General features: G+C 37.0%; 1 protein-coding gene across 1 annotated transcript; it reads left to right on the forward strand.

Annotated features, from left to right (window-relative positions):
• Positions 1 to 25: 25 nt before the first annotated feature.
• On the forward strand, positions 26 to 24013 carry LOC139116509 (CMP-N-acetylneuraminate-poly-alpha-2,8-sialyltransferase-like). The gene is made up of 7 exons (XM_070679126.1): positions 26 to 536; positions 6998 to 7414; positions 8548 to 8698; positions 8893 to 9005; positions 13177 to 13266; positions 22801 to 23045; positions 23563 to 24013. The coding sequence occupies exons 2-7, from the start codon at positions 7008 to 7010 to the stop codon at positions 23784 to 23786; spliced, it is 1230 nt and encodes a 409-aa protein (XP_070535227.1). The 5' UTR covers positions 26 to 536; positions 6998 to 7007; the 3' UTR covers positions 23787 to 24013.
• The last annotated feature ends 520 nt before the right edge of the window (positions 24014 to 24533 follow it).

The following is a 24533-nucleotide window of genomic DNA, read 5'->3' on the forward strand; positions in this document are numbered from 1 at the left end:
GGATTGTGAAGCAAGGTTATTTCAACCTGCAAATGTAAGCTCATCCGCTTTTCGTTTTAAGTTACACACTTGTTTTTATGAGTAATTTGTTATATTCAAACATTCAGCTATATGGCATCTAAAACGTTTGAGAAATTTGATGACGATCCAATTAACCCAAATTAGTTCCAATTGTGTTTACTTAATTCTGTTCTTGATACCATACTGTGACGGATAAGGTTCAATGGATGGAATGGAGGCAGGGAAGAGAATTAAATCATCTGATGACACGCCCTAAAGTGACATGCATAATAAACGAATGGAATAAAGTAAGAGGTGTGGTTCTGAACAGGTTGGGCCGCATGAGGCGCAAAAGCAGTCGGTAACGTTTCCCAACTCATTTTGTATGTATGTCAGTTGAAACATACGTTATAACAGACAATTAGAACGCACGTTTAAATTTAATTCACCACTTCTCGAGCCTGAGACAACAACATCTGTGAAAGAAGGACAGTAATAGAAGAACAGAAAAGGATTGTCAAGGTCAGCTGATAAAGGTACTGTAACTAAACCCTAAAAAGTATTTTGCCTTCGGAGATTGTTTGCCTTCGCGGAGTATGTAATCATGAACCATTATTTTAGCTACAGCTGAAAAATTTAACATATATGTCAAGTAGCTTGTTTAACGTGTACATACGCCGCTTGCTTGGCACAACGTTTCACTGTTGATATTAACAATATAGAACACGACGATTGTTATCGAAGACAATAAATCAGATTTTCAGGACAAAAAGCTGGATCTCCAGGGTAACAACACTGAAGTACAGCTCTAATATTTGTACATGCCACCAAAGTCCTGAAATACGCTGTGTCAGGCTCAAAATTAGCTGTAGTCCCGCGTCCACAGTATACCAACTTTTCCCTGGGGCCACCAAAGTCCATAAAATGGTAGCCCACACGGACTACCAAAGCCTGGGACATGAAATACTTGGCGTGCGATGTCCGTTACTTTTGGACGAGCTAAATGCAGTCAACATGCAGTTTCATTTGTTTGAAGCAATTATCCTTTCATCTATGAAGAGTGTTTTTTCTGGTGGCTATTACAATTTACACTGCTATGTTGTTGTTTTCACAAGATGTAAACCGGTGATACTAGAATGTTGAGTTGCTTTTTCGTGTGCAGTCTCTGTATGCCAGTCCACACTATGCTGTTGATCAGCAGCATACAAGACGTACTTGTGTCAAGTTTTTGGGTTTTGATGCTGAAATTTCACAAAACTGTCACTTCTGTATCAAGAGATTATGTAATCAGTTTGATTTGAAATAGTGATATAAAACACTGTGTCAGTTAAGCTTGGCTGAGTTTCGCTTTTTCCTATTGTTGTCGATCAGTATCAATGTATAACGTTCTGTATAGAGGGACTCGGGTGTAACAAGGCGTGCCAGTTCATAAAGATCATATGAATATTTTTTTCTGTTTTTCTTTACTCAAGTTACAATTTCTTTGAATGTATAAGCCGATTTTGAAAGTGATACAATTTCTTTGAATGTATAAGCCGATTTTGAAAGTGAAACAAAGTGTTAAAATGTACATAAATTAGCATAAATTAAGCGTTCGTGACACATAACATAGGATTTCTCGAGTTGAAGCTCCTAGTTTTACTGCTATTTTGTGTTCCCTAAACTAAAATATTCATGGACTACCAGCCATTGTCACTGGGCTACCAACTTCAGGAAATAGTAGCTCAAATTAAGTGGACTACCAGGGTAAAAAGTTAATTTCGAGCCCTAAATGTTGAACTCCTTTTTTATAAGTGTTTAGAATCAGGGAATATGTGAATCTTAATTTTAGAAACTAAAGCAAGGAACGGTCCACAATAAATCTCTTAAAATCCCAGTTAAATCCAAATATTTGTTAACATGGTAAGACAAGAAATGTAATTTTTGAGAATAAAACCAACCTATGGTAGCAAAGTAAATACAGTGACCTTCAAAATTGCTTGGAATTACAACATGCTTGGGTGATTAGAAAAAGTTAACGTTTCTGGCGATAGAAAATAACGCAATCTGCATCCATTGTAAAGGATATATAAAGTTGTTTTATTTGCCATAGAAATACGATGTACTATGTACAAAATGTCAAGAGTGGTGTAATATTTAAAAATATATATACAAAAAATGTAATAGTGACATTTCTACAGAAAATATATTGCTACACAATTATTAGAATGTGATCTATGGCTGGAAAACAGGAAAAGCTTAAGTGACGCTTGCATCATCTGTTTCCCATTTAAATATACAGACAGTAACCAATCGCAAACTACAGAGGGCTTTTACAATAGGTAAACAAAGTAAACTTGTAAATTAACGCACGGTAAAATACAGTGTTGTTCTGACTAAAACAGATTAATGTGAAGGACTGAGGCGAAAAATGAGCTTTCAGAAAGAAGAAAAAACACGTAACAAAGAGAAAAAGAATAAAATGTAGCAAGGTAAATTTGGTGGATCACTGATTGGTAATGAAGTAGCCTTTTAATTTCGCTTTTTTTAAGCCATTTCTTTTAGATATGTTACGGATATCATGTGGTATCTCATTTCATATTTTGCCACCGTGATAGTCAAAGGAAAATTTGCCCAAAGTGTATTTCCTTCTGGGATTTGAATATCCCTATTTGTAATTAATCTTGTTTTGTAAGGGTGTTGTTGGAAAGAAAAATACTCATCAAAACGTCTGGGTAATCTGTTATGAAAGAGATCATGAATAAATGTACAGAGTTGGTATTTAAACTGGCTGTATATGTCAAGAATACCGAGAGATTGAAAAAGTGGCCTACTATGAGTGAAAGAATCTTTAAAACAAATGATACGAACAAGTTTCTTTTGTGCCTTATAAACTGAATCAAGAGATGAGCGATAAGTACTGCCCCATAGTTCCAAACAGTATGAAATATGTTGGAGAATAAGAGCATTGTAAAGGAGTAACAGAGTGAATTTGGGGAGATAATGCCTTAGTTTGGAAATAATACAAAACTTGGGAACAATTTTATCAAGAACCTTCTTAATCTGTGGTTTCCATGTGATATTTTTATCAATGTCAACTCCTAGATAACTGATATTGTCGACTTCTTCAAGTAAAACATTATTAATACGTAACTGACCAGTATTATTGAATGGATTGTAATGAGATGAAAGGAATATGTGGTTGGTTTTGGAGTAGCTAATTGTCAGTTTGTTGGCATTGCACCAATTTTCAACATCCATGAGGTTTGCTTGCGTTTGCCTGATTTACATCAAAGATCTGTTTATAAAAGGATGGAAAAGGTTAGAATCATCAGCAAAGAGTTTAAAGTTGAAGAAGGAAGAACAGTTCGGAAAGTCATTGATATAGATAAGAAACAAAATGAGGCCAAGGATAGATCCCTGTGGGACTCCACAGTTGACAGGAAGAATAGAAGAGTTGCATCCTGCTGCAGAGACGTATTGTTGTCTGTTGGATAAGTAACTATGGAACAAGTTTAAAGGAGGACCTCGAATACCAATGTGTGAAAGCTTTGAAAGAAGTATCTTGTGGTTTATGGTATTGAACGCTTTTGTAAGATCGAGAAAAATACCAAGAACAAAGTTACCTTTTTCAAATTCTGCAAAAAAAAACACTGACTAAATCAAAAATTGAAAGTTTAGTACTCAAAGATTTTCTAAATCTATATTGGTCCTTATATAGGATATTGAAACGCTCAAGAAATGACAACAGTTGCCTATTGACAGCTTTCTCAGTTATTTTACTGAATAAATAAAGAAAGAACAGTAAAAGGCCGGTAGTTGTTTGGACTGTAGGGGGAACCTTTCTTGAAAACATATATATATATATATATATATATATATATATATATATATATATATATATATATATATATATATATAAAAGATATATTTGGATGTTTGCAAATTAATTGTCTGTTTTGCAAAGCATCATACCAGCTAAAATTGCATCGTTCAGTTACGGCGCGCCCTTATGGCGCCTTATTATCTGAGATATATAAATCATGGATATCTGGATGTTTTCAAATCGGAAGTCTGTAATACAAAGTGTACCCAGCATCATCATGAAAAATGTAGTTTAATACAAAGCACGACAACACCCTCATCCTCTACAGCTTTCTCTATTAGCACTCACAATGAGAAGGCACTATGCACTTATATTTCATGAAATATTGATACAGAGACATATATATTTTTATAAAGAAAAATTAGAAGATATATTTGTTCTCTTTGATGCAACTATTTTCCTTCCTGTGACAGGTTTTCTGTTAAAAGGTCTTTTTTCTTAAAATGACAGTTTCCACAAGGCAGTTTTGGTATAATTAGCTTTGTGAATATGGTTTTAACGATAAAAGAAAAGGTCCTCTCAGACACTGTGTACATACGAGTAGGCTTCAATGATAACACAAGCTTCCCAGGGCTTCTCAGGAGATGTACTGAATTGGAACCATGATATTATTAGGATGTGTACACTGTGTGTAGGTGTATAAATGGCTTTTGTTCGTCGACATTGCAATCAATATGATGAGAGTAACATTAATAATATATCACAGAACTAATTTGGTGAAAATCCTTATTTGCCGTATTGATGAACTACACTGCGGTAGTTTTGAAACGTACACACTTGAAGTCGCTTCAGTATAACATCAGTCTATTTTAAGGACGGATTCAAAACTTCCGACGTTGCAAGCAAAGGTGATCAAAAGGGAGAACACTTGCATTGTAAAAATACAAATTAAGTCATGCAAAATACAAATTAAGTCATGACAAATACAAATTAAGTCATGCAAAACTGCGTTTCATCGGCATGGCGGTGTACCGGCTCAACCAAACAGATCAACTGTTGTAAGACGAAAAAGTGACTCGTTCATGTCGTTTATTGTCTGAACGTCAATGCTCCATTGTGAAACGCAATGAACTGAGACGTTGCGCACAGGTGCAGAAGATTTTGATCTTGGTCAGAGGTAGCTAGGTTTCATTCAACCTATACCAGTCCTATAGTTTCAACTTAAAGGGACAAAGTCGGCCATTTTTAATGAATTTTGTTTAATGCGAGATACAATGTACATTGTTTGGCATGTTGAAAGATACTGGATAAATGGGTGCCCATGCGTGTATTCGACCCATGTTTTAGACACGAAACATGAAATCATCGCCAATATGATTCATGACAACTTTTCCCCACACAGACTTAGACGGGGTGGCTGTGACCAATCTGGCTTGAAATTGGTCATAGCCACCCCGTCTATTAAAATTCATGAGTTTACTTTTCTTGTTTACGTACATACTTATATCAGATGGAAATCTGAGGATTTGCGATTTCATCAGGTTGACAACCCCCCACACAAGAGCAATGAATGTAAAAAGTGTGAAAGAGGCTCCCCACCTAACTATCCAAAATGTTTTTGTGTCGAGTTTGTGTTTGATTCGTTTCAAAAATGTGTTCCTACATTCTTATCCGATTGTTTGTGTTAACAAAAATGTTTGTTTCGCCTCGGATATTTGTAGGGAAGTTTGGATCAGTGTGTACGGTAATGTTTTGTTTGTGTGGGGAAAGCTTATGGCGAGACGCAGCCGGACCTATTGTGTTACAGAGTTGATAGAGTGGCCCTTTGACGCTTGCGTTTCGAAACCCGAGTGTGGTTTCTCATCAGTCGCAGTGTATAGTTTGTGTTTGTGAAAAATTATTTTAATGCATTTTAGTGGTCTTGCTCTTCGAGTAGCGAGGCAAGTATATTAATGCTTGGGTCTCGTTTTGAGTCCGTTTGGTGGTTCAGTTTGTTTGTTCTATGTTAAATTTTGTTTTGAATAGTGTGTCTTTTAGAATTTTGCCGAGGTTTGTGAATTTTTAGGCAATAAGTACCACTGCGGGGTACGGATTTTATGTTTTCTGGATCAAGATACTTACAAGTATCATGATCGATGTGTTTGTTCTCGTACATTTTGTTTAATAGTTCGTGTACTTTGCTTTCTGTTTGTTCTGTGTCGTTACTGGCTAGTTGTGTATAATACTTAGTGTTGCGTAATTGCCTTTCGCATTCGTGTACGTAATCTTTTGTGTTGACAAAGACAAAACCCGACCCTTGTCGAAGGGTTTTTATGGTAATTTGTCTACTGTTTGCAAGCTGGTTTATCGCGATTCTTTGGGCACGCGACATGTTTTGTTTCCTTGTGAAAGGGTATCTCTAGAAGTGCGAGTTTAGCAGCTTCAGATAGCTTTCAGGTTTTTGTATTTTTGCTGTTCGTGGAGTCCAATTTGACTTTTCTTTGAATTGGTGTTGTTGCGATTGTTCGTGTCTCATGATGTCTCCGGTGTTTGGCTTAATTGCTAATGAAACTTTTAATGTTAATTGTTTTCCAAGTCAACTATCCAAGCATTTTAAGAGGGGTGATCAAAAAGGCCACAACAGCCAAGAACCCGGTTCAAGAACCCGGAGAACAGGTTCAAGAACCCGGGAAAGGTGCTTAAAGTGTGCGATAGATGTGTTTACGACATAAACATTACGAACAGTAGGATTAAGATAGGTGTGAATAATCCAAACTGCCCAGTTTCTGTGTGGGGAAAAGTTGGAATGTTAATGGTCATGACCTTTAATTCATTTTCGCGATGGTTTCATATATCGTGTCACCCATTCATTCAGTATCTTTCAACATATCAAACAATGTAAATAGTATCTCGTACCATACAAAATTTCATGAAAAATGGCCTACTTTGTCCCTCTAATGATATGTGAATATTTCAATGTCCTTCTACTGGACTTTTACACAGTTAGTCAATTTGAAACAAAACAAATGTCAAACCTCCGAAGACTACTGCATCGTCCAATGACAACAAACATTCATTGATAACACTAAATGACTCGTTGAGTTTATGAAATGACCCCCCACTCTCTCTCTCTCTCTCTCTCTCTCTCTCCTCTCTCTCTCTCTCTCTCTCTCTCTCTCTCTCTCTCTCTCTCTCTCTCTCTCTCTCTCTCAGATTTGTCAAAATGAAAAATCGGAAGTTAGTGATGTCTTTACTTGGCATTGTCGGATTAGCAAATTTCACAATGGTATTACTGTCAGTCGCTTCGAGGGTGGATGTGACCAGAAGGATTGAATATAACATTTTGTCTTTAGCGGAAATAAAGCATATTAAGGAATTTAAAAAAGTGATTCGAGTTGGAGATGAAAAGCTGAAAGGCAACGTTTCTACGTATACTGGATATAATTGCAGTTCACAGAGGCCAAACACAACAGTAGCAGGTCATATCAACGGCAGCGCGATAGAGGGCCTTCCTGAAGGGAAACAAGTCAATGAAACTGGTGGATCGAGGTCTTCTGTTTCCGTGGTGGATATGTTCCGAAGCATAAATACGAATTGGAGCTTTAATGTCGAACAGGCAAACAGGTTGCGGTAAGTGTGCATTGAAATTGTGATCTTGATAAGGTTGAAGATCCGCCGAACGTAGGGCCAGAGGTTCCAATGATGTAGGAATCTTTAGGGAGACCGCCCACTTGCATTATTCGGCTGGTATTTGTATCCAAACGATGAACTTAACAACAGAAACGCAATCATGTGAGTTGTATAATTCTTCGGCTTCTACGGGTCTTTTGTGAGACACTACAAGAATAAATCTGCGCAACACATCATCATTTAAAATTTAAATCTTCTTGTCGAATGCGCGACCGACAAAATGTGGAAAGGAGTCAAGAGAAAAAGGGTTGATTAAATGTAGTTTATCTCGCGTCGAATGCGTAACGTTGACGCGGGAATGTGGTTTAGGCGATGTGGTAACATTTGGAAGATAAACAAATAGTAAGAAATATGCATTATATGACGTTCCTAAATATTAATTGCCTGGGATATCTGCGTAGTTATACTTACAACATCTAGTATGAAGCAACACGGAATTCACTGTGATAACAGCATCAAATCTAGGTTCAACTCGGAAGCCCTCTCGTTGATGAAGCTTAACCGTAAACACTGATATATGCTGGATTCATCAAAAGATCATGGCAACCTTTCACTCTCAGCTGAGCTCTGGTTAATGAAGGCTAATATTACTTTCAGAAAAGCTCATATTTTAAAATTGTGAAGGACAAAGTAGCTTCACGTGGTATAATTTGCGTTATTTCAGAATCAAAACTGGTAAAACCCAGTCTACTTCTGTTGCAGCATCATCATTAATCTCGCAACACCCGTAGACAATATTTGTTCCAGTTGTATTTTTCCTGAACATACTGTAAGAACGTATCCGTCGTTATCCTGTTTGTTTCGCATTTTCTTGTCAGGGGGCAATCCAGTCTTACTGCACACAAAATTCCCGTGGATTGTATGCATTATATTTGAAAGAAAGGGCTCTACTCTGACCCTCAACGTTATTAGTCATGGGCTCAGGCGAGAGGAAAGCCACATATTACCGTGCGACCCCGCCTCGCCCGCTAATTTTTCGCTTTCTTCTCGCTCTTCCGTGCATCCAAGTATGAAAAATTTGAAGATTTGTACAACTTCGTAAAAAATGCATCGTTAAAATTGATATGCCGCAGATCTGATCTCGAGAAGTACTGTAAGACGTCCGAACAGTTTGTGATTACACAGAAGATCGTCAATTTGAATATAAATGGTACACTGAAGCATGACGGTCCTAAGAAATGGCTGATAAATGTAACATTGGATGAGTATAACAGATTGCCGAAGGTAAGGCCAGTCCTGGAGTCGAATGTTGCTGCATTTCCATTGTATGAACATGAGTCATAGTTTTTAATTTAAATTTGATGATTATATGAGTCCCATCAGTGTATCTTCTATACCATTTTGAATATAAATCAATATAGTTTTTGTTGGTTCAGAATGCTCTTTACGACACTTTAATACACTCCGCTGACCTACAGGAAAATCCATATAACAAAGGTGCGTTTAAGAAATGCAGCGTGGTCGGAAACAGTGGGATTTTGTTGGGTAGCAAGTGTGGAAAGGTTATAGATGCTACAAACTTCATAATCAGGTGAGTTTGATGCTTAATATTCAACCGCTTTATTATCGGAATATCAAAAGTAATGTATACGCATTTTCTTTGATAATATGAGGCTATCAAACGGTATCAGCGCTTGGTTTGGACATAGTCCCTCTATCCACTAATAAAACCTAGTCTACTTCTGTTGCATGACTGCCCTAAGACATTTTCTTGATGGGCATTTTGGCTGACAATTACCAGTAGCTACGTTGATTGTAAAAGAGCTGCCTTGATAGTTTAGTGTTATTTGCGTTGTAGAGCATATTCGATATTTCTTGTTCAGCGTTGTTCAAGGCTTAGCTATGGTATTGCATAATTGTTGACACTCTGAATGTTCCTGTGACCCGTAGAGCTGCTGGACTCACGTTAGTGGAACACCAGCGTGAAGGAGGTTAGTGATGGTCGTTTCCTTATAATGTGTTTTTCTTGCCAACAATGCCTGCTTGACTTGCCATTGTTTTGACAACACTGGCAAGTCTATTCTGCCCAATTGGAAGTTTTGTGTACCAGATGTCATTTACAAGAACGTAGTTGATTGCGAGGTAAAATAGACTTTCTGGTGTGCCCCTTCCGATACATTGCAATCGGAGAGTTGCAAATATCTTCGGATTGAATGATCTTATTGGACTCTCTGCTTGATCCCATCGTGTTTTAGTTTCTCTTCATTAAACTCAAGATATCCAAGCCCTCCTGCAGCTTTTTTGACCAAAATATCTCCCAACTTCAACTGTCTGTTTTCTTCTCCACCACAAAACCCAAGCATCGTCGTGTTATTTGTCAAAACGGCATTGATCAGATACTCGGGGTTTGATCTTCCGATAATGCCTTACTCCGTCAATATATTTATTTCTTCATCGATCAGCTTTTTTGATTTATTTCCTTTCACCTGCTTTTTCAGAGAAACGCGTTTGGCTGCAACATATTTCTTTGATTTTTCAAATTCATTGTCACGGATGATCGAATGTCCGTATCCACTGTCTTGCAGGAAACAATCGATACCTCAGTGGTAGTTAGTCAGGGTGTCGGGTTCGTATTCCCTCTGATCTTTGTGCCTTATTCCTGGAAAGTAGGCTGCCAAGTGTTCATCGAATTTGGCTGGTGGAATATAACAGATTGGGTAGTTTTCAGTCAGCCACATTGTTTTCAACCATAGCTTGAACTGCCTTACCGCTGTGTTGGTATTTCGAACGGTATTTTGTTTCTTTTGTTGTTCAATAAACTCGGCTTTGACAAGGGCAGAATATTCAACATACCGTTGCTGGTCAGGCTGCTGCAGTAGCGGACTTAGCTCTGGAGGCAAATTCTAAAATATTTCTTCATCAAACAACAATTTAAAGAGGAGGAACAGCTCTTGCAGATTTTCTTCGGCAGACATGATGGAAAGCAACATCGTGTTGTTAGGGAAACAATTTTTGCGGGGTGGTTTTCGACACAAATGTGCTGTTTTCTAAGAAGTTGCATGGAAAAATAAATATTGTGCTTTCAGGTCAACATTTACTAAAACGAAACCGTTTTAATGATGATTATAATTTAAAACCGTTTATTAGTAAATGATCCCTTTTGGTGGGAGGGAAAATTTCCAGCGGCGGCGATCGTCCGCAATGTAACGGACTCAGCCAGCTAACGCGAGAAGTCCCACCTGTGCAGTGCAGAAGTTGCCGACCGCCCAGCAGCGATAAGCAGGACTATCGAACATCGTTCGCGTATGAATGCCCACATGCATATAGTGAGCTCGATTAATCATTTCTGCGATTAAAATACATATCAGCACATGTGATTTGATACTGTAATCCCAAATTTCCCTCTACTTCAAATCCCTCCCACTTTTAGGCAAACTTTTGTTGTGATACAAAGGTCGCCATTTTTAAAACATCGTTCTGGGAAATAAACAACAATTGATGATATATAACGTGCCGTATAGCTACTAATATTTTACGTTCAACGTCAGAGGAAACACTGATAAGGTCATGGGCATATGATGATATTTATAAACTAATTGCAATAGGTTTACTTGAAGGTTGTATGCGCCTGAAAAGTTAAAGACTTAAACTTGTGCTAAAACTTTCTGTAAAGAAACCTTCAATCACACCCTTTTGAAACAAAAATAAAAATCAAGTGTCGACGCAAAAACTTTTGGTACTAAGGAAACAAAGAACCTCAAATTTCCTGACATTTGAAATTCAAAATGGCCGCTATGCAATTGTAAGCTCCATGAAGAAGAATTGAATTTTCGATTTTTACAAAAATAAGCAGTTAAACTTTATTAACTTTTAGCCACACAATGAGCCCCCACAATTAGTAGACCGAAAAAAAATATTCTAAAAGTTTGAAAGTCAGAATACCTTTTCAAAGGTGAATCTACCTTAATTCAGAAGTGCGGTAAGCTGAATTTTACAATAACGCACTATGTTCAAAACGTGCCATTTCTTCAGAGCCCCTTTACCTGGCGTATATATTCTAAACTTGCATGATTGTGCAAAGTAATACTCGATGTTATAATTGGTTACACTTTCTTTTTAAGTCACTGAAGACTCTCGTAGATTCAATACATATAAAGAACGATGGCAGAATTCAGCGTCTCCTTCATGATCGAGTATTACCTTTGGTACAAACCATGTTCTAAAAACGCATTATGCTTAGTTTAAGATGTGACAATATGATACATGTGATCGATCTCGTGGGAATAATATTCACTAACGTGTGTGACCTGTCACTGTTAAAATATGATACCAAAGCTTCGGAGTGGAGAATGGCGAGAAAAGTAAATATGAGAGTCACTGCATATTGCGAGAAGATACATTAGCGGTCCGTTTATTATTCCTCGATCCCTTGATTAAACTTAAGAGAGTGCACTGAACACGACGTTTCATGCTGACACTATTTTAAACAAAGAACGTGTCAACACAGGGAGCTAATGTCATATCGATGTATGTCTGTCTGTCTGTCTGTCTGTTTACACGGTAACTCAAAAACGCCTGAAGAGATTAAGTCAGATTTAGTAGACAGGTACCATATGATAATTGCATATTAATGAAGTAATGAAATATCTTTTTTTTCATATAATATGTTTCCTTTGGAGACTGTAATGACAGTGTCGACATATATCAAGAAATACTGCCCAAAATTTCATGAAACGTTTCACAGATGACAATCTCAAAAAATTATAATGATACTATCATTGTCATGCCGATTATATGCTTATTTGCATATTTAATGTTCTTGTGAAATTAATAACTCTGACATTCCTACACCAAATTTGATGATACCTGCAACTAATATTGTATAAATTGTAATTATATATCTATTAATTATACTGAGAGCATTTACCAGTGTCAATTTAATAAATAGCTCATTTGCATATTTTATTCAGTTTTGTAATTAGTCATATAACTCAGAGAAAAATTTCGCCAAATTTAATGAAATCTGCTGCAGATACTGATCTAACGGATATCTGACTGTGTTGTAAGGCATTAGGTAGTTTGAAGTAAATTAAGGGCTTATAATTAAGTGAACTTTGAATAAGTGATATAACTCTAAAATTTCAGCTTCAAATTTGGTGATACCTGCTATAGATATTGATCTAATAAATATATAATTGTCCCATCAAGCATTGAGCAGTGTCAAATTAAGGAAGGGCTTATTTGCATATCTAATGAACTTTGTAATTAGTGAAAGTACTACACAATTACAGCATAAATTTGATGAAACTTGCTGCAGATGTTGATCTGGTAGTAATGTAATTGTCTCATGAAGCATTGAGCAGTGTCAAGTTAATAAACAGCTCATTTGCATATTTAATAAAGTTTTGTAATTAATGATTTAACTCTGAGAGTACTTTGCGAAAGTTGATGAACGTGCTACGTATAATGATACTGATTGTTCGGTGAAGCGTCACATACTTTATGAACTTGTTGTAAAACACGTGAGCACAATCAGTTAACATTTGGTTTGTTTTATTTCCCTTTTGGTAAATATCCCGTTACGTTTGAGTTACCGTTATATTCTTTGTTATTGCTTGTACAGTTAAATAACTTCATTACAGTGTAATCGAGAAGACTTTCCTTCAAAATGTGTGCAGTTAAAACACTAACTACGTACCTTCTAATCTATAACTTTTATTTTTAAAATGTGGTAAAACTCTTGATGTATGTTTAATTTGCAGATTAAATATGGGAAGACTCTTCAATTACACAGAAGATGTTGGGTCTAAAACAGATTTGATAACTTGTAACCCTTCAATGTTTGCTTCCAAGTATGTTATAACTTATTGTGCTACACACATCAAATACGAAGTGTTAAATGCATGGTACAATGAACGTTGGTGACAAAATACTAAATATGACGTTACATAATAATTAATATAATGAATATAAGCATTATATAGAAATAATAACGCCAATAATAATAGCTTCAATTTCCGTGAAAATTTCACCATAAAGGTATTTTGGGTCGAAAAGACCAAATATGATCTGAAAATTTCAGTTTTCTAATATCCAATGAAAGGTTACTTTGATTGATATGAAAATTATCTAGCAGGGGAGTTCGGGTCAGAGAACACAAAAACAAGACTTATTTTAATGTTTTGAGTTGCCATGGTAACTATTTTGGGATTGAAAATGTTACTTTTTCCCTAATTCCTATTAAAGAACTATTGATTGATGTAAAAATTGATAATATGGTTTTTCTGGTTAGCACACAAAAAAAATCACATTCATTTTAATGTGAGATGTTTCCATGGCAACCATTCAGGAGTAAAAATTACCAGTTTTTCAAAGATTCCATCTAAAATCCAGGAATCAACAGAATGTGTTATATCAAAGGGATATTTTGGGTTAGAAAGACCAAATATTCATTGTAAAAATCCAGTGATCAACAGAAATATTATACCAAAGGGTTATTTCGTGTAAGAAAGATCAAATATGATATCCATTTTTACAGCCCTGTGTTTCCGTAGTAACCAATTTGCGTTTTAAAATTTCAATTTTTTTTTCTAAGTCCTTAAAAGTAATCCCAGTTACTATGCAAATGCTCTCTTAAGTGTAAATATATATAACAGCATAAACTCCATGTTCATTTTGTCTTATGTTGCCATAGTAACCATTTCGGTAACCACAGTTTTTTTATTTAAAACCATAGACCCTTGAGAGGGTCTATGTTAAAAAATAATTCACTGTTTTTTATTTATTTTATGGATTTCTAAGTTACAACTTTTAACATTTGTTCTATAATAATAATAATTGTAATTTCTTTGCCTTCATTCTAGAAAGAATAATAAAGGTAATGTATATTGGGGCCATTTTGGTCAAAATTATGTTTTCCGTTAATTTTAGTGTGTTAGAATTAATTTTACATAGACCAGAAATAATTTTTCAGGCATTTTTAATTGTGTTTCATGCAGTCATCCCAAATAAGTGTTATATAGTATATTACTAACTTATTATGCATTTATCGAATTAAGTTTATGCCTTCAAATTAATTTTATGTCCTGAAATTAATTCTACTAGTATCCGAACCCAATCCTCCTTATCACCCAATGTACCATTATATTTATCACAAGCAGTGACAGTAGCGCACAGGTTTTTTTTTGTTTTATTTAAAACATAATTCACTAGTACTTATTTATTTTATGGATTTATAATTAACGACGTATAATAATGTTCATTTTATAATAATTTATTTTGATTTTTTGCCTTATTCCAGGAAGAATAATGAAGACAAATTATTATATTTTTGATTGTTTAACTAAAGTAAAATTATGGCCATGTAGTGGTGCAATATTTTTTGTGTGACCTGGCGTGACCCCTTAAAACTCTCTGATTCTGATGATTAGCTAGATCTCCCGTTTCCATGGTAGCAATGGCTAAATTTGAACATGATCCCTGTATACCTTTAAACATTTTTTTTAAACCCAGCAGGCCAAGACAAGGGGAAATATTACAAGTTAAATTTTTCATGTTTAATATTGCCCAGGGCTCGAAATTAACTTTTTTCCCTGGTAGTCCACTTGGGCAACCATATTCTGAAGTTAGTAGCCTGGTGACACTGGCTGGTACCCATGCGTATTTTAGATCAGGGGTATCTTTTTTTCATTAACCAGACAAGAAAGGGCTATTTTACAAGGTTCTGCCCATGAAGTGAATTTTCTAGTCTTTTGATTGTATACTTGCACACCTTTAATGCCCAAGGAAACAGGTGTAATGGACGACAGTGGGACTCAAAAGTTTTGTGACCTATAAACAACCCGTTTCACTCTCACAGTTGTATGCAAATTTTAAAAGTCGCCATGACAACATGACAACAGTATGGGCTTTTCAGCTCTGAGACATACTGTAGCAGGGCTAAAAATAGGAGGCATAATTTCCGTGTCATTTAGATTGATACATTATTATCAAATGCTAGAGAATGCGCTTTTATTGGCCATCGTTTCCTGTGCCTGTCATTCAAGTACGTCAGTTCAGATATGGAAACTTTGTTGCAAAGTTCCACCGCACGGCCGGTCGTCTCCAGAACAAAGTCATACTATGGCAAATTTCTATGCCCAGCTTGGTTTGACTGCATTTATCTAGCTCGTCCCAAAGTGACGGACGCATCTTTCAACCTTTCAGCTTGGTGAAAAACGCATTTATTGATTCGCCAAAGGCCTGACTCGCTTATTTTTGCACAAGTGCTACATGGACATAGGAAAAAGTTGTTGAATACTCACTGTTTCAGTGAATCCGCCATGAGAGATCTCAAATCAAAAATGTTGCAGAGCTCGAATACAAATGTCTTCAACGTCATTGTTATACAAGAGTTAACATTCCAAAGTCTGTCACCCTGATTTTTTTTCAAAGTTTGGAGAAGGCCGGCATTTCCATCTGAATGATTGAACGACGTGAAACGCAAAATTCCATCGCATATTATCTGGCAATATGTACAGTAGAAATACTGTATACCGTCGCTCCAGGTACGTATAAGCTTATACTCCACAAAATGGCCACAGGCGGCATGAAATTTCTGAAATAAAGACTCACTTGTGATGTCCTGAAAAGTATTCTCTGCAGTAATTCCAGTTTCTGTCAACATGCAAAGCTCAACGACAAGATTATAGCACGAGACGTAGTGTACAGACTACACATTCACGCGCAGGTAAACTCAATTGCGCATGCTCATATTGGCAGACTACACTGGCAAACGAGTGCGCATGCGTGAAGGTATATTTGCAGCAAATATACTGGCATAGACTCTCCACAGTCGCTGTGCCTTGTTTTCTGCGCGCGCACGACTGCCACAATGGGCCTGCATTCGAACACCTCTTTTTTAGAATTCCCACAGCTTCAATGAACTGTTATTAGATTTCTATATAATACTTCTAGCCCCTAAAATTGTAATAATAATAATAATAATAATAATAATAATAATAATAATATATAAATTATTATTATTAATCTTTATTCTTTTACAATAGGCTTCCAGCCAAAATGTATACAAAAGTTATCAAAAATAGGTACATCTCGGAAGACACTGTTGTTGTACATATATAAATAAGATTTGTACATCTTTTCAATTGAAGTATTTACAGTAACATTGTAAGACATAGAATTTGCAAAAAATCACAGATTGTTCAGATTGTAACTTTGATAAATTATGGATAACAGTGACATTCTTCATTTGAAATAGCGAGTAAATTTATCAATTGATGGATGAGTGTAAATGTTGTGAGGTAAATATTTGACTCTGAGCTCTTTATATAATGGACAAATATGGCAAAAGTGATATTTATCTTCAATACCGTTTGTATCACAGTAACAGCAAACTCTATGTTAACGACTAATTTTTAAAGATCTGTCAGATTCAATTCGTAAAGAATGTGCAGAAAGTCTAAAATGACATAAAGCACTGCGAAACTTGTGTACCTGAATAACTGACAAATATGACTCACAAAAAAATTAATTTTTGATAATACGATAAGTGTCAAGGTTACTAAATATAGGTAAACTAGCATGCCAATCTCGGATATAAATATCTTTAAGCGTTGTTTAAAAAGGAGGATAAACTATTGACACGCCCTACCCCTTGATTGAGCCATGCTTTGCCCATTCCTACTGAAAAAGTAACTTTTAACCTCAAGTGCCCAACACTCCTTACTCTTCTCTGCTTCATCATATTGAAAGATATAACAATGATATGCCAGACAATTTTGTTGCATAGACAGCTGAAAGTGTAACAAATTTTTTTTTGAGGTAAAAGAAATTGTGATCATCTGTATGGGTACTTAAACCCTGGGGGGGGGGGATACACAACTCCAATACAAAGTTTGAGTTCATTTACGGTACATATTACCCATATCATGCCAGGAAATCCCAAGACGATTTGACCGGTTGACCTCGCTGTTGATTTTATGCAGGAAATTACAATAACAATGTTTGGCCGAATGACGCAGTGCCTTGATGGTGGGATCGCCAGTGGTATAGGGGGAGGAGTACCTTCCTGATGGTGATAAATGGTGCAGATTACCGTAGCCTAGGTGACTGGCGTATACGCGTGCCAAAAGACACTATGGTTGATTTCCTGTTGACCAGTCGGATGGCAGAGTTGCAAACACCTGTACTGAACCATTTGGTTTATTGTGGGTGTCGGTGGTACTTTGACAATAAAAGTAAAGATGCACACATATTGAGATTATTGTCTTGTTTATGAGCGGCCAGTATTTCCAACAGCATAAATTATGTGCATTTGCCCTGGAAGAAATAAATAATTTCGAATAAAACATCGCGAATGTAACCACATTCCTTAAGCTCGACGTACACTTAAATGCCCTAAAGAACCATGAAATCGCCCGACTTTCGATTGAAGAGATGAGTTTTGCCAAACCACGTGTACAGAAAAAGTGGCAGATGACTTTATTTTTAGAATCATAGACAGTATAGCGAGATGTAAAAAATGTGAAACAGGCTCCCCACCTAACTATCCTAAAAGTTTTTGTGTCGAGTTTGTGTTTGATTCGTTTCGAAAATGTGTTCCTACATTCTTATCCGATTGTTTGTGTTAATGAAATGTTTGTTTCGCTTTGGATATTTGTAGAGAAGTTTGGATTAGTGTGTACGGTAATGTTTTGTTTGTGTGGGGAAAGCTTATGGCGAGACGCAGCCGGACCTATGTTGTTACAAAAGTTGATAGAGTCGCCCTTTGACGCTTGCGTTTCGAAACCCGAATGTGATTTCTCATCAGTCGCAGTGTATATTCTTTCCTTAGTTTGTGTTGGTGAAAATTTATTTTAATGCATTTTAGTGGTCTTGCTTTCCGATTAGCGAGGCAAGTATATTAATTTTGATCACGTTGTGAGTCCGTTTGGTGGTTCGGTTTGTTTGTTCTACATTTCTTTACTTTGGTAAATTTTGTTTTGACTGGTGTGCTTTTTAGATTTTTTCGGAGGTTTGTAATTTTTAGGCAATAAGTACCACTGCGGGGTACGGATTTTATGTTTATTGGATCAAGATACTTACAAGTATCCTGGTTGATGTGCTTGTTCTCGTACATTTTGATTAATAGTTCGTTTACTTTGTTTACTGTTTTTTTCTGGCTTGTTGTGTATAATACTGAGTGTTGCATAATTGCCTTTCGCATTCGTGTACGTAATCGTTTTGTGTTGACAATAACGAAAAACCGACCCTTGTCGAAGGGTTATTTTCCCGAAATTTGTCCATTGTTTGCAAGCTGGTTTATCGCGATTCTTTTGGCACGCGACATGTTTTGTTTCCTTGTTTGAAAGGGTATCTCTAGAAGTGCGAGTTTAGCAGCTTCAAATAGCTTTCAAGTTTTTTTTTTTTTTGTTGTTCGTGGAGTCCAATTTGACTTTTCTTTGAATTGGTGTTGCGATTATTTGTGTCTCACGATGTAGCGTAGTCACATTATACGACTTTATTTGTTGAAATCCTGAGGTGGTTTTATTCTGTTTGGTTTTGTTGGTGTCCGAATGAATTTTAAGGCTTTTGCCCAGTACTATTTTTTGGAGTTTCATAGTTTGAGCGACGAGAGGTTGTTGTTGAATTTCATGTTGTTGTCGGCTTTCTTTGGAAACAGCTGATTTATTTCCACGGCCATTTTTTCTGTTTCGTTACGGTGATTGTTTATTTTGTATTTAATGTTGTGTTTCAGTTGTTTGTTATGTGTACGGTTTTTGTTATTTCTTTTAAGTGTTTGTGTGTTCTATGTCATTTTATGGTTTTTTTGGTAGTTCTCTTTTTGGAGTATTTGGTGGCCCTGAAAAGGGCCGCTTGGTATGGGTTTTTGTTAGCGCTTGGCGCCTTTGTTTTGGCGATGAGCCTAGCTTGTTATGCTTCTTTTCGCCGCAGATTCGATGTGCTTGGTGAGTAGGTGTTTGCCGCCTTCTTGTCACTGTGTGTGCGTACATGGACAGTCTGCATAGCCCTTGAATGTGGTCTCGATTTTGATCAAACTTACAATTTAGGAGTATATATCAAAACTGATAAATGATTTATGTGACTACTGTAGCTATAGATAGGCTACATTCAGGACGGGCAGCGACGGGCAGTAATTAGTAGGCAAAACAAGTGGCTTTCACCGTTGGCAGAACTCGGTGCAATGATACTGAACATTAATAGTAAGCCTGTCACCTTGAAGGTAATGCTGTAGGTGAAACAAGAACTTCAAACGCACGATTGTACAAACAACACCACAAGTGAAACGTACACATAGAAATACACGCGTTCCTACGTTGTGCCCACCCGGGCCACGCGATTAAATATTGACTGATACTGCTGGATAGTGTTAATTGGGTCGGTAAACAGTCAATTAATAGTTTAATTGACTACCTGGGTGATTGGCAGGTCGTGTCCAACTACGCATATGCAAAGCAGGCCAAAAGACAAAAGCCCCAAAGATATTGACAGCTGGCCAGGGGTCACCATGAATACGTAATGACGCTTAACCACGCAGAAACTGCGTAGTCAAGCCCTTCTTAACCGGTCAAATCCTCTTGGCATTTTCCCTCATGTAATATTATTACTATATTTGTTGCGATAATAAAACTAATACCTGCAGAGAGTCTGCCAAAATGTTCCTTTTTGCTTCGACTAACATGAAAACTTCCATAACCTTTTGTGAATAGTAAGCATCGACTGACATCCATGTTTCTGTCAATAAAACAAGATCATATTGCTGTAAATACATTAACAGATTGTTATTATTTGTTTTTCATACCATTAATGTTCCAAAGGATACACGACAAATGATCATCTGATAAATAAACTGTCTCTTCGGTGACATTGTTCTGTAATACTGTATACTGGTCAGAGCTAATCATACCGGGTTTAGAGTGAACTCTTTCTGTTGTTGAGTTACGATTGTAAGGACCTTGGCTATGCCAAAATCTGTTCCCAATTTTCTTCAACTGTGGAGGTTCTTTGGTCTGGTCAAACACGAACACGTCGTCTTCAATTGTGAGTTTGTCGTACCGTAATGACGCTCTCTTATTGTCCTGCCTCGCTGCCCGGAGAAACACACCCAACTTTCTTCGCTTCTCGCGCACGACTGGGGAAGATCTTCAGTCACCTTAGACGGACTTTCTCTGGGCAGGTTTCTGCTCACCGCAGAATTCTTTCTCTCTCTTTAAATTTACTAAACTTGACAACGATCGGCTGTGGATTATTACAGGCTTTGGTCAAACTGTGCGCCTCTTTCAGTCTCGATAGTCTCACCTACTACTGTGTCTAGCTCCCGTGAAATAAAGTCACGAACTTTCTTTTCAGACTCTTCCAAGCATTCGTTTTTACTTTGTTCAATTCCGTGAAAATTACGTTATTCCTCCGCAACTGGCCGTTTGTGTAATATTGTTTTGATTCCATTTTGTCCATTTTCTTCTTAAGTTCTGCCTCCAATTCCGTTATTAGCCGATTGGCTTCAACAAGTTCTTTTTTCAACTCCTTTAAGTCCTTGTTTCAACTCAACTGCTCTTTTTTCTGCATTTCCTTAAACTTCAGAGAATCTTTCTTCATTGAATGATGAAGGGACGAAATATTGCTGTCAATGAAGGTCTTCAGCTGGTGACCAATGGCGTCACTCTCTGTACAGATGGGTTGAGTGTGCAGGGGGAACCTTCTGGGCTATAACTGGCAAACATACTGTCCGTTGATTTACTCTGTCTGGTTCTTAAAGCTGCACCTTGTTGCTGTATTTTCTCTGTTAGATGGACCGGGATTGCTCTCAATATCCCCACATGTCAGCAGGATGAAAAACGACAGCACGAGAACAAAGGCGCTAACGGGTACCTTGTCCGTTCCAATATGGCGACCGCCATTCGGTCTTGCTTGCAACGGTTGAGTGAAACAACCAATTCGTTGACGCCATACCATTAGTGCGACGCCCATAGTCATCCAAACGTGGCCAAGGAAGGATACTGAAGCCAATAAAAACCTTCAAAACCGAACTTCAACTGAACATTGGTGAAAAGTACTGTTCTTTGGAGACAGATGTAGCACAGGCAACTACGTACAATAGCGCCCTCCATATATATATATAGATAATAAGATAGATAGATAGATAGATAGATAGATAGATAGATAGATAGATAGTAGATAGATAGATAGATAGATAGATAGATAGATAGATAGATAATAATATAATCTCCCATTGTACGAACATGTGTGACTTCATCGAAGACTAGGGTTCCCCTACTTAGCGTCAGTATTCCTCTCTTCCGGTAGGCGTTGGGATACAGCTATGTTGGGGGTGATGAGTTTTCTATGATGTCACACGAGTGAGAAATATTGGTAAGCTTAGTTTGTAACTACTTTCCAATACAGCATAATTAGGAATTCTACTGTGCCAACGTGGCGGAGTAAGTCGTTCGATTCCAGCAGCTGATGCCGGTCGCGGTTCTTGGAATACTCGAGTGGTATTTCAAATAGCCGTTCTCTGTCGGATATTCGCAAAATTTGATTTGATATAGCTGTTCTCACCGAGAACAGGCGAAAAGAGAATGGTCTAGTATCGCCAGTGCACCATTTTATGTGAACGCACGGTAAAAAAATGAAATTTATTGTTGCCGTGCTCTACACTGCCGTGCTTTACTCTACCTCATATATAGTGTACTACACAATCGAAACCAGGAAGTTGCCATATTGCCTGCGCTGTTTCAATATCCTGTCAAATCTTGACTTCAGTCGCAACAAGTGAATACAGATTATAAAGATGAATAACATGAAACGATAAATCACATAATGTGCGAGCGGAAATTAAAAGGTGTGAAAATGGCAGGGAATATGACGAAGATCGCCATGTAGATTTCTTAATACGTCAAACGCTGTTTTCTCTTTGGGGAAAGCCTCATGCCGTCGCGTGATTATAAACAGTAACTATAAAAGTAAACAAAGTGAAAAAAGAAAAGTTTATTTGCCATTTAACGTTTATTCGAGCCAGTTACCGCTTGTGCCGTACATATAATATAAATACACTAAGTCTAAACCCACGATATGACTGTGGCTCGTGAGGGTTTGGGACTCGAAGCGACTGACGTACTATTCTGAAACCTATATTGATTGCACATAGTGACAATTAACTCCCTTTCTACCTCCCTGAAATAGCATACTGCTTTACCTTGGGTAATTCAAAGATTATTTGATTATTTATGCCAATTACGAGGCGTGGGATATGATATTGTCGATTATATCATCCGCAACGAGTTAATCTAGCAAATCCCAGCGGTGAAATATTGCCTTGTCATAAAACTGTTACGTTAATGCAAATTAATGCTAATTATTACTATCTATATCGTTGTTTTCCCAAGCTATTCGAGATTCAATAAGAACGGAGCTCGGAAGTACAAGGATGACCTCATCATGCAATTTGAAAATGCCACAGCCTACACAACAGGTTTCATGTACCGGAGCCTGAGAAAGACTACTTTCCGAGCACAAGATATACATAAGTCTGTGAACAGCGATGTAATCTTCGCGTATTCCCGCCACATTTCTTCCGTGAAGGGGTTTTATCGCAAAAAATACGGTATTAAGGAAAAGTTTGTGTCATCAGGCGAGTAGAATATTGATTTAGGTCTAACGTTCATTATCATATCTTAAAGCTTAACAATCACGAGTATAAACCAAGTTGAACACTTTCTGATATACTGTCTAGTGATAAACGGCGGAAAAATCCTCTCGATCACCAGTTCTGGATTTTTGGGATGGAAAATATTTTACAACCACAAGAACATGAAACAAGACTTTATTTTTATCTGTCACATTTATACTTGACAATTTAAAGTGACACTTTTCATAACTATTTCCAGCCGTGATATATTTAAAACAAAGCATGGAATAAAATATAACTATAGACCTACAGGAAACGATAGTAAAAGCTCGATAAAGTAATGATTCGAACGTCAAAGCTATATAAGCCGTATCCAATAGTGATGCAAACAATGTCAAATCAATCTTCATAAGCCAACTCCTCATTATAACCAAGAAGGTAAAGTCAAGTACAGGCATTCTTTCTTGTCATCAGATTACTTTTTTATATACCTTACAAGAGACTTCCTTCCTCTTTGCAGGGTTACTTATGTTCTCTACAGCGTTGAGTTTCTGCGACGAGGTTCATCTTTTTGGATTCTGGCCTTTCGCAGAAGACCCAGACGGCAAACCCCTTCAGTATCACTACTACGAGAAATATGCCTACATGAAGCAGGTCCACAACATGGCAGCCGAGTTTGAAACGCTAGTGAATTTGCACAACAAAGGAGCGATCCGACTACACGTAGGAAAGTGTGACAGTTGATATGTACAGCAAACCGATATAGATACTTAAAAACATGTCGGCGATATAATTTAGACGAATGTTTACAAACACTCTGCACTACATTACACATGTTCTTATGTCCATGGTCACATAGGCCGTACCTTGGTGTGTTTGGCAAAGATGATGATTTTGTGAACGTTGTTACACAAATGTCAAATTCAAGTACAAAGTAACGACTACCTTTCAGTAAAGTCTGGTGATAAGTCCAAATTTTCCACAATGTTTTTTTCTTAAAATGGAGACATGAATCAAGAAACTTTTCGCTTCTTAATTATATAGTGAGAGAAACATTTGTAGGCGTTATCTTTTGTAAGTCCTTGAAGGCCACTCGATTGAACAGACTAACAAAACAAAATTTGATATTGACGGGGAGTGAGATTGAATGAAAACTTACACCGAAGCATTGAGCGTTATTGACCAATGAATAGACCATTTCCCGAAAGTTAGCAACTTTTCTCTGTACCATTATATTACACTTTGAAACTCGAGACTGCATTTCGTGCAGTAATATCTTATGAGACACTGAAGGATATAATTTTGATTAAGTTTCAATATTGTATACTAATTACCGACGTCCTCACTTACAACGTACCGTCAAGGAGAAAAAATGTTAAGGCGATAATCTTTTTTTATTCATCTACTATCGACGACAAAATAATTTTGCGTGAGCAATGCTTTCGACGGCTGCCCCTAACCGTGGACTATTGAACAGTTTCAAGGGACCCA

Source organism: Ptychodera flava, chromosome 17 (assembly GCF_041260155.1).
Source record: "Ptychodera flava strain L36383 chromosome 17, AS_Pfla_20210202, whole genome shotgun sequence".
Lineage (NCBI taxonomy): Eukaryota > Metazoa > Hemichordata > Enteropneusta > Ptychoderidae > Ptychodera > Ptychodera flava.

Coding starts and splice junctions, on each gene's coding strand:
- LOC139116509 (XM_070679126.1), top strand. CDS start 7,008: ATGAAAAATCGGAAGTTAGTGATGTCTTTACTTGGCATTGTCGGATTA. Junction 9,006..13,176: donor GCTACAAACTTCATAATCAG/GTGAGTTTGATG, acceptor TTTAATTTGCAG/ATTAAATATGGGAAGACTCT. Junction 23,046..23,562: donor GGAAAAGTTTGTGTCATCAG/GCGAGTAGAATA, acceptor TCCTCTTTGCAG/GGTTACTTATGTTCTCTACA.